Here is an 11123-nt window from a genome sequence, read left to right as displayed (position 1 = left end):
CGGGACATCACCCTGGAACCCAGACTGTATGCTCAGTTCGCCGACAAGGTTGAATCTAGCTACCACTTACAGTGCATTCCATTACGTACGTGCATACGCCAGGTCCACCTGGAAAAAGAGTGTGCCGGAATAATTTTCTAGGGAGAAGAATTCCTACTAACGAAAAGTCTCCAGCTCAAAGCCGGAGACTAATAACCTGTAGCATCATGGCGACAGCTAAGGCTGGGTTTATGAAAGAACAGAGCAATGCTGGACTGGACTGCAAAGATAATCACCAGACTGAAAACGACAAAAAAGTAGGTCTGGGTCTTTCCTCATTGCCTCACAAGTACCATGGAAGACTTAAGGTGTTTTTCCCAGCAATCTGATTGTGACTTTGTCCTCACAAGACCGACATCTCTCCGTGCAATGCAGTAATCATAAGGATGATCTTTTATGTCTTTCCATTTCAATACTTACTGCAGAAAATTATCACCCAGGTTGCTGAATATATGTGCTAGGCATAGAACATCAAGCAGTTGCCTTTCTCTTGCGTAGTCTCATGGGCAATGGGAGCATTCAGTTTCATCTGTAGGACCATATGAGCGATGGTTGAACTTTTGTCCTGGAATGCGACAGTAGGGGTTAGAATCAATATGCAACATGGTTGGGACTACCGAGTACTAGATCTGCTCAGAGGTTCTGTCTCAGAGAGAAACAGTTGCAGAACTGAACACTGGATCTGCTCTGAGGTTGTGACAATGTCCTGTCTCAGAGGGAAACAATTGAGATACGAATACTGGATCTGCTTTAAGGTTGTGATAAGGTCCCGTCTTAGATAAGCAGTTGGGAACTAAATATTGTATCTGCTTTGAGGTTGTGTCAATGTCATCCTTTCTCCGAGATAAACAGTCGAGAACTAAACACTAAATCTGCTTTAGGTTGTGTCAATGTCATCCTGTCTCGTAGATAAATAGTCTAGAACTATACACTGGATCTGCTTTGAGGTTGTGGCAATGTCCCGTCTCGGAGAGAAGCAGTTGTGAACTAAACACTGGATCTGCTTTGAGGTTGTGACAATGTCCTGTCAGGGAGAGAAGCAGTTGAGAACTAAACACTGGATCTGCTCTGAGGCTGTGTCCATATCATCCTGTCTCCGAGATAAACAGTGGAGAACTAAACACTGGATCTGCTCAGAGGCTGTGACAATGTCCTGTCTCAGAGATAAGCAGTTGTGAACTAAACACTGGATCTGCTTTGAGGTTGTGACAATGTCCTGTCTCAGAGATAAGCAGTTGTGAACTAAACATTGCCAACAGCTTAGGTTTTCTCCATGGTCAACAATTCCTTTTGTAATACATTTCATTAGCCATGCAATGCTATTTATTCTACTTATATTTTCATAATTAAGACTAACCTGATCAGACCTGCTTGGCTCCAGTTTTGAGCTGCCAACAGTTGGCCACGTTGCATCTTGTTGCCACGATCCTGACGAAAGTCTCCAATTTTACCCTGCTCAGGTGCTGTTTTTGAACACTTTCCAGTCTTGGACCACTCACTCCTGCGACTTTACATTTCTATGTCAACTGTACCACCACAGCCCTCCAGGCATAACAGTTCTGAGCTGTCTGTGTCAACACCTCTCTTGCTCTTGAACTTCCGTGCTCTCTGCATCACAGGCTATAGCGTCCATCCAGCAAGTAAGGCATCATCCCCTCCATCGTATGCCTCGAACATTCTCCAGTTGCCAATCCATCACCATCTTGGGAAGCCTCACCTGTTCCGTTCAAGACACACTTCTTGGACCTGCAGAAGATGAACATCATCGAGTTACAAAAGGTCTTCACTAGAATCTTACCAGGAATACGAATAAACTTACCAGGAAGACAGATAGACCAGGGTTGGGTCTTTTGGGATTGATCCCTAGGTTGTACTTACCAGAACTCAACCTAGACTAGAGACGTTCAAAGACATACATTCAGAACCAAGGTTGTACTTATTTAGCATCAGACTATAGAGTTGGAGACGAGTGAAGATAGACATGTGGGTTGGTGCCTTTTATGACGGACTCCAAGGTTTTCCTAGGACCTGTCTAGGATTGAGGACATACAGAGTTGTGACCTTTGGTTGTCAATTCTTAATCTTAATCTTCTTTTAATGGATTCGAGGAAGAGGATGGTGAAGACAAAGCAACACTTGTGCTCAGGGGAAGAATTATAAACCTTTACAGCTGCCATTCAAACATTGAGACCTTCCTCGTACTTGTCCTGCAATTAAGAATAAACACAGCAAAGTGTAAACCTATACTGCTAAGTGTTGAAAGACGGCCGAATAGCAGTTGTCACAGTGCGACATATTTACGATTCCAACTTTAATGATATTATTTCTGTGGGCCAGAATGAAAACAAGGCTGCAATGTTAGACTATGGACATCCCTAATCAAAAGGTGTAGAACTGTCTCACTATTGGTGAGAGTTGATGATATGCTGTTGCACATTGCATGGCATGATGGACTGCAAAGATAATCACCCAGCTGAAAACAAACTTAAGGACAAAATAGTAGGCCTGGGTCTTTTCTCATTGCCTCACAATTACCATCGAAGACTTGGTGTTTTTCCCAACGATCTGATTGTGACTTTGTCCTCACGAGACCAACGTCTCCCTCCGTTGAACTCAGTATAAATCATAAGGATGGTTTTTATGTCTTTCGATTTCAATACTTACTGCAGAAACTTATCACCCAGGTTGCTGAATATACGTGCTGGGCATAGAACATCAAGAAGTTGCCATTCCCTTGCGTATTCTCATGGGCAGTGGGAGCTTTCAGTTTCATCTGTAGGACCATATGAGCGATGGTTGAACTTTTGTCCTGGAATGCGACAGTAGGGGTTAGAATCAATATGCAACATGGTTGGGACTACCGAGTACTAGATCTGTTCAGAGGTTCTGTCTCAGAGAGAAACAGTTGCAGAACTGAACACTAGATCTGTTCCGAGGTTGTGACAATGTCCCGTCTCAGAGAGGAACAATTGAGACATAAATACTGAATCTGCTTTGAGGTTGTGACAATGTCTTGTCTCAGAGATAAGCAGTTGTGAACCAATTACTGGATCTGCTTTGAAGCTGTGACAATGTCCTGTCTCAGATATAAGTAGTTGTGATCTAAACACTGGATCTGCTTTGAGGTTGTGGCAGTGTCCTGTCTCAGAGATAAGCAGTTGTGAACTTAACACTGGATCTGCTTTGAGGTTGTGACAATGTCCTGTCTCAGAGAGAAGCAGTTGTGAACTGAACACTGGATCTGCTTTGAGGTTGTGACAATATCCTGTCTCAGGGATAAGCAGTTGTGAACTAAACACTGGATCTGCTTGGAGGTTGTGACAATGTCCCGTCTCGAAGAGAAGCAGTTGTGAACTAAACACTGGATCGGCTCTGAGGTTGCGACAATGTCCTGTGTCAGAGAGAAATAGGAGGTTGGCTGGGACGATGTCCTGTCTCAGAGTCAGAGAGAAACAATTGAGACATGAATACTGGATCTGCTTTGAGATTTTGAGAAGGTCCTGTCTCAGAGATAAGCAGTTGAAAACTAACCACTGGATCTGCTTTGAGGTTGTGACAATGTCCTGTCTCAGAGATAAGCAGTTGTGAACTGAACACTGGATCTGCTTTGAGGTTGTGACAATGTCCTGTCTTGGAGAGAAGCAGTCGAGAACTAAACACCGGATCTGCTTTGAGGTTGTGACAATGTCCTGTCACAGAGATCAGCAGTTGTGAACTAAACACTGGATCTGCTTTGAGATTGTGATCGGAGAGACGACGAAGTTGTAAACTAAACACTGGATCTGCTTCGAGGTGACGACAATGTCCAGTCTCAGAGATAAGCAGTTGTGAACTCAACACTGGATCTGCTTTGAGGTTGTGACAATGTCCTGTCAGGGAGAGAAGCAGTTGAGAACTAAACACTGGATCTGCTCTGAGGCTGTGACAATGTCCTGTCTCAGAGATCAGCAGTTGTGAACTCAACACTGGATCTGCTTTGAGGTTGTGACAATGTCCTGTCTCAGAGATAAGCAGTTGTGAACTAAACATTGCCAACAGCTTAGGTTTTCTCCATGGTCAACAATTCCTTTTGTAATACATTTCATTAGCCATGCAATGCTATTTATTCTACTTATATTTTCATAATTAAGACTAACCTGATCAGACCTGCTTGGCTCCAGTTTTGAGCTGCCAACAGTTGGCCACGTTGCATCTTGTTGCCACGATCCTGACGAAAGTCTCCAATTTTACCCTGCTCAGGTGCTGTTTTTGAACACTTTCCAGTCTTGGACCACTCACTCCTGCGACTTTACATTTCTATGTCAACTGTACCACCACAGCCCTCCAGGCATAACAGTTCTGAGCTGTCTGTGTCAACACCTCTCTTGCTCTTGAACTTCCGTGCTCTCTGCATCACAGGCTATAGCGTCCATCCAGCAAGTAAGGCATCGTCCCCTCCATCGTATGCCTCGAACATTCTCCAGTTGCCAATCCATCACCATCTTGGGAAGCCTCACCTGTTCCGTTCAAGACACACTTCTTGGACCTGCAGAAGATGAACATCATCGAGTTACAAAAGGTCTTCACTAGGATCTTACCAGGAATACGAATAAACTTACCAGGAAGACAGATAGACCAGGGTTGGGTCTTTTGGGATTGATCCCTAGGTTGTACTTACCAGAACTCAACCTAGACTGGAGACGTTCAAAGACATACATTCAGAACCAAGGTTGTACTTATTTAGCATCAGACTATAGAGTTGGAGACGAGTGAAGATAGACATGTGGGTTGGTGCCTTTTATGACGGACTCCAAGGTTTTCCTAGGACCTGTCTAGGATTGAGGACAGGCAAAGACATACAGAGTTGTGACCTTTGGTTGTCAATTCTTAATCTTAATCTTCTTTTAATGGATTCGAGGAAGAGGATGGTGAAGACAAAGCAACACTTGTGCTCAGAGGAAGAATTATAAACCTTTACAGCTGCCATTCAAACATTGAGACCTTCCTCGTACTTGTCCTGCAATTAATAATAAACACAGCAAAGTGTAAACCTATACTGCCAAGTGTTGAAAGACGGCCGAATAGCAGTTGTCACAGTGCGACATATTTATGATTCCAACTTTAATGATATTATGTCTGTGGGCCAGAATGAAAACAAGGCTGCAATGTTAGACTATGGACATCCCTGATCAAAAGGTGTAGAACTGTCTCACTATTGGTGAGAGTTGATGATATGCTGTTGCACATTGCATGGCATGATGGACTGCAAAGATAATCACCCAGCTGAAAACAAACTTAAGGACAAAATAGTAGGCCAGGTCTTTTCTCATTGCCTCTCAATTACCATCGAAGACTTGGTGTTTTTCCCAACGATCTGATTGTGACTTTGTCCTCATGAGACCAAAATCTCCCTCTGTTGAACTCAGTAATCATAAGATGATTTTTATGTCTTTCGATTTCAATACTTACTGCAGAAAATTATCACCCAGGTTGCTGAATATACGTGCTGGGCATAGAACATCAAGAAGTTGCCATTCTCTTGCGTATTCTCATGGGCAGTGGGAGCTTTCAGTTTCATCTGTAGGACCATATGAGCGATGGTTGAACTTTTGTCCTGGAATGCGACAGTAGGGGTTAGAATCAATATGCAACATGGTTGGGACTACCGAGTACTAGATCTGTTCAGAGGTTCTGTCTCAGAGAGAAACAGTTGCAGAACTGAACACTAGATCTGCTCCGAGGTTGTGACAATGTCCCGTCTCAGAGAGGAACAATTGAGACATAAATACTGAATCTGCTTTGAGGTTGTGACAATGTCTTGTCTCAGAGACTGAGAGAGAACTAGAAATTTGAAATTTGCTTGTCAGTAAATTTGATAGCCCCCACGGGCCCACACAATACACGTATGGAGGAGTGAAGTCTATTCCGTTTCGCGGATGATCTATTTCGGGACAAACACGCTCGTGCTTTCTCAAAATCACACGCTCAGTAACATTTAAACAGCACCCTAACCTTTTCAGATGGGCAGGATTGATCACCGATAAGCATTTAAGGCCATTCCTTTATTTTATTCCTTCATTCAACCATGTCAACCATCGTTCTTTGCTCAAAATACTCGACAGCTCGCCACTTCGGCAAAGAGATACCGCCGCCATGATGCATGAGGATATGACATCACCATTACGGGGCGGAGCTTATGCTATTATACGTGTGATTGACAGAATCGTGCCGGAGATTTGAAAGCAAATCAGAAAATCGGCGCATTAAAATGCTTCAAAGTCATCAAAATTATCCGAATTTCGAAAAAATCTTTGCCAGGTGCACTAGATCGAGTTTAGTTTGATGGGACAGGGGTGACAGTTTTTCAGTTGAAATAGCAGTTTTGCTGGACTACCTCCATAATATAACCTGGGAAGAATGCAGAAGCCTAGTATCTTCTCCTAGTAATCTCAATATAGACCCCACATTTGTTGTATGTGGGGTCTATAAATAGGAGGTTGGCTGGGACGATGTTCGGTCTCGGAGAGAAACAATTGAGACATGACTACTGAATCTGCTTTGAGGTTGTAAAAAGACCGTGTCTCAGATAAGCAGTTGAGAACTAAACACTGTATCTGCTTTGAGGTTGTGTCAATGTCATCCCGTCTCGAGCTAAAACAGTTGAGAACTAAACACTAAATCTGTTTTAGGTTGTGTTCAATACTTCTGGGTCAATGATAAAAATGCACTTTCTAATACAGTAAAAAAACAAACTAATGACATAAATTTTAAAATTGACCCAGAAGACCCCTTAAGGCCACTGAAGCTGGCACCACTGAACGTCACTTCCGAGGTACAAGATGGTCTTGGGCTTGAAAGAACATCAAGACATTACATTTGGCCTGGGGCTGACACGCTATATAAATTGGATAAAATGAAATAAAATGTAAGATCACATAGCATAATCTATTTCAGTGCAACGCAGCAATGATGAGGATGATTTGTTATGCCCTTTATGAGTTGCTTTAGTTTTCCATTACAACAATGGCCTGTTCTTGAAGGAAGAGGAAGTTTGGTACAATTTGAGCCCACAAAAAATGCACTTTTATGTCCATCTGATTATACCAATAAAGACCAATCACTCACCAACCTTTTGATTCCCTGAAATAGGTGTGCCACATTCCACTGCTAGCTTGATTTCTAGCAGATCTTTTGTACACCCCATTAAAATGTTTCGAAGAAATGGCTGCTGATAATCCATCAGATCCGTCCACGATCACTACCATGGTCTCTTCCAATGAGTACTACCTGTAAAATGAAATGGCCAGGGCCATTGTGCTCACCTCATGTGGAGGAAAGATGGATAAAGAGCATGGTATTGTGTCATGTAGTGTTAGGTTTGATGTAGGTCCAAGCAATTACAATTTCCCCAAAATGGCCAATTTAGAGTACATTCGACCTCTGTGACCTTGAAAAGTAGGTCAAATCAAAGAAGACCCGGGTGACACATTGAATGGTTGTTAGAATTAGATGTACCTATGATATAAAATTGGTGCCAATCGGGCAAGTCATTACTAGGAATAATGGCATTTTGAAGAATTTAGGATTTGGCCCCCTCCCTGGAGGCCAAACGGCAAATCAGATCGCACCAAACTTCGGTACCTGAGATCACCTGACCAAGGGGTACATGTGTACTTAATTTGTGATCAATAGTCATTGCAGTTAAGAAACGTGCCATAGTTACGGCCTGACGGCGAATTTACGCCATTTGACCTCTGTGACCTTGACAAGAAGGTCAAATTAAAAACCTGTGTGACATATACTGTATGGTGGTTAGATGTACCCATGATATCAAATTGGTGGCAATCGGGCAAGAAGTTAAGGAATAATCACATTTTTAAGGTTTTTGGATTTTGCCCCCTGGTGGTCAAGTGGTGAATCATATTGGACCAAACTTCGGTCCCTGAGATCACCTGACTAAGGGGTAAATGTGTACCAAATTTGGTATCAATAGTCATTGCAGTTTAGAAACGTGCCATCGTTACATCCTAACGGCCAATTTACACCATTTGACCTCTGTGACCTTGAAAAGGAGGTCAAATCAAAAACCCGGAGGATATATGATGCACCTTTGCTAGAAGTACCTACCATATTTTTTTCAAAATTTCCCGACTACTATTAAGGGAGATATTGCATATTTTCACTTTTAACGTTTGGCCCCCTGGTGGCCAAACCATGAAACGAATCGGACCGAAACTTGGTCTCCAAGGTGTCATTACATAAGGGTACATGTATACCAAGTTTCAACTCAATAGCTCTAACAGTTACGAAACGTGCCCTGCTAACGGACGACGGACGACGACGGACGACGACGACGACGACGACGACGACGACGACGACGGACGACGGACGCCACGGTATGGGATAAGCTCACCTCTGCTAAGAGGTGAGCTAAAAAGGGATGTCAAAAACACTTCTCAGGACAGAGGGACCAGTAGAACAGGGCTGATAATCAGGAGGCTGTGGTTGACTATTGGTCATATTGGTCACCCCCAATAATTGATCAATTGAAGTCATGGATCTCCATCAATAACAATACCCTACTCTGTCACCACACACCGGGTGAAGTCAAACTCTCCAGGGAGGGGGATTTATAACTGTGTTTTCGAGCGTTGCACAGGTGTCAAATGCCCCAATGAAATAGACCACCCCCTCCTGCCACATGCCGACGGACCAAGGCACTGTCAGAACAACTGGGGCTGTTCCCCCCAGGCTGTAACACAGTAACTAGACAAGTCTGATACAGATGAGCTCGATCATCATATTCATTCTCTGAAATGTTCACGTCTTTTGCATATTTAAGGAGATGCCCCGTGCCCCCCCTCCAAGACGTCCTTATTTAGGTCTAAAAGAGATGCACAGTTGCACCGATAATAGAAATTAGCTAAGCTGTTGAATCTCAATGCCCCATCAATTAGGAAAAATATCAGTCTTGCACCCCAAAACTGCTAATTGGCATGAGGCGGGGCTGTGCGTATTGATTGGCACCGCCTGTCAGGATCAAGGAAAAGTTGTGATCAATCAAGGATGAGTTGTGATAGCGGTCAAACCTGTTGTCTTTAAAAATGATTCTAAAATTGTTATTTTTCACTCAAATTCAAAATTCAAAATGACTTTCTGTTATGAATATTACATTTGTTGACGAACTGTCTCTTGTTACAAAAAGAAGCATTGCAACAATATGTAACATTTTCTTCTTTAGGGGGCAGGTAAAATTTTCATGATAGGCCCTACAGTACAAAAAAATCCATCGACTTGAAAGTCTTGCCATAGACCCTTGCAAAAGTCGTTTCGTATAACGCAGTGTTTATTTTTTCTGTCATACGGTAACCTACTTTTTTCGATATTTTACCGTACTTCTGCTTACGCATGCGCAGTATTCAGATTTATGGACTTGGGAGTTTGCAGTTTTGCGCTGCCGGCAAGATCGTGATTGGAGCTATTTTGCCGGACCCAATCAGATTAGTGGCGATGAATCCGCCGGCAAAATAATCAGAAGCGCTATTGTACCGGATCTTGGATAAAATCGAAACACATGGTGACCACGTGCGTTTTATTTACTGTTTGAACTAGGATTGGAAAATTTCTTTGGGTGGAGATAGCTACGCAGCTGATCTGAGTGGGCTGGAAGAGACTCTTGGGTGCCGACAGAGAAGCACCTGGCCTGCCTTTGGATGTCTAAGCACGTACAGGACCCTAGGGCCCTGAAGCTTAATTAGTGGGCGAATTAATGAATTAGGGACAGGGGAACAGCAGAGAATCTGCAGATTCTCGATTCTCTGTTCCCTGCCGGTTCTGCCATCTTCGCAAACTCCAATATTGAGTGATTTGCGCATGCGTAAGCGGAAGTACGGTACCATAGCGAAAAAAACAGGTTACCGTATGACGGCAAAATATCAAAACATCACCATAAGCATTTATTTCAATTGAAAGGCATGGACAACTTCAAAGTAAATTGCTTGAATAAGCTTGTATTACTTTTAGGCCATGGTAAATGAACATTGCCCGTGAAAAGTGTCGTTTCAAAATGGCCGAAATTTATTTTCGCAGGGTAGTCAATGTTTCTAGTACATGTATTAAGGAAAACACCAGAACTACGGTAGGCCACGTCTAATAATACAATACAGACGAGGAGGCTGGCCACTCCGGCCGGAGAATGGTTCGAAGAATCACCAGTTGGATATTTCGAGCCTGTTTTCAGCAGCGAATTTCAATTTTGCCACACCTACATTTGACTTTGTCTTTGAGCCTCGAATTGCCCAAACACAGAACAGAATTGCAGATTTAACAACTTACAAATGCCAATGTTGCTGTGAATTCCTGCACTGTTTTCTAAGCCAATTCGAATTCCTCATCTTCAAGGATGGACCATTTTCGCTGGGCCAAAAAAACGATTGTCGCATTTAATCATGATGCCAACCTGGATACAAACAAAAAAGGAGTTACAATATTGTCGCATAACCAGTAATTTCAAGTTTCGAGTTGTCTTACAGTCTACATTTGATTGAATGTCAATGAAATCATCATCATGCCATGCATAATGCCCGTCCGCCGTGCATTGCGTGGAACAATGTATTCTCATCAACATGATCAAGAGCTCGGCGTCCATCCGGACGACGATCAGTTTTTTTCAAAATCCCTTCCCATCGCACCAAAATTTTTCACAAAATTCATTTCTTTAGATGCAGAATTTCACCTAGAACCTAAAAATGATCATCACTAATTCTTATTCACAAGGATGATCAAGGATTTTATTTTGTTTTTCACGACTGATTTTTTCCTCGTGCAGCGCCGAAGCAATTTTGCGCATTGTAAAATTTAGCACAAGCATTGCGGTAATTTCTCCAACTAAAAGGTAGTGAACATATTGGCTAAAATCAGAAATGATGGGATCCATTATTATCACGAGATCTTAAATAAGATATCAGACATAAAATATATGTTATTTACCTGACAAAAGCTGTCTTAGAGGACAAAAAATGATAACGATAACACTGAAGTTTGCGAAATGTCTGTCGTCTGCAACCACGTGCACCTGCGCGGGCGGGGTCACGTGATGGCAATGA

General features: G+C 42.7%; 1 protein-coding gene across 3 annotated transcripts; it reads right to left on the bottom strand.

The window, feature by feature from the left end:
• Positions 1-2710: 2710 nt before the first annotated feature.
• Positions 2711-11075, bottom strand: LOC135484121 (uncharacterized). 3 transcript variants are annotated; one of them, XR_010446423.1, is made up of 6 exons: positions 11008-11075; positions 10354-10477; positions 7144-7305; positions 5488-5632; positions 4176-4564; positions 2711-2848 (listed from the first exon to the last, which is right to left on the bottom strand). XR_010446423.1 is itself a non-coding variant. In XM_064765263.1 (6 exons), the coding sequence occupies exons 3-6, from the start codon at positions 7256-7258 to the stop codon at positions 4545-4547; spliced, it is 321 nt and encodes a 106-aa protein (XP_064621333.1). In that variant the 5' UTR covers positions 7259-7305; positions 10354-10477; positions 11008-11075; the 3' UTR covers positions 4175-4544. The 3 variants fall into 3 exon arrangements, 1 of the variants encoding a protein (XP_064621333.1); XR_010446422.1 differs by having other exon boundaries at positions 7148-7305; XM_064765263.1 differs by lacking the exon at positions 2711-2848 and adding an exon at positions 4991-5035 and having other exon boundaries at positions 4175-4564; positions 7148-7305.
• Positions 11076-11123: the final 48 nt, after the last annotated feature.

This window comes from Lineus longissimus, chromosome 3 (assembly GCF_910592395.1).
Source record: "Lineus longissimus chromosome 3, tnLinLong1.2, whole genome shotgun sequence".
NCBI classification, from domain to species: Eukaryota; Metazoa; Nemertea; class Pilidiophora; order Heteronemertea; family Lineidae; genus Lineus; species Lineus longissimus.
Note: the sequence above shows the minus strand (reverse complement) of the source record. Positions and strands in the feature narration are given on the sequence as shown.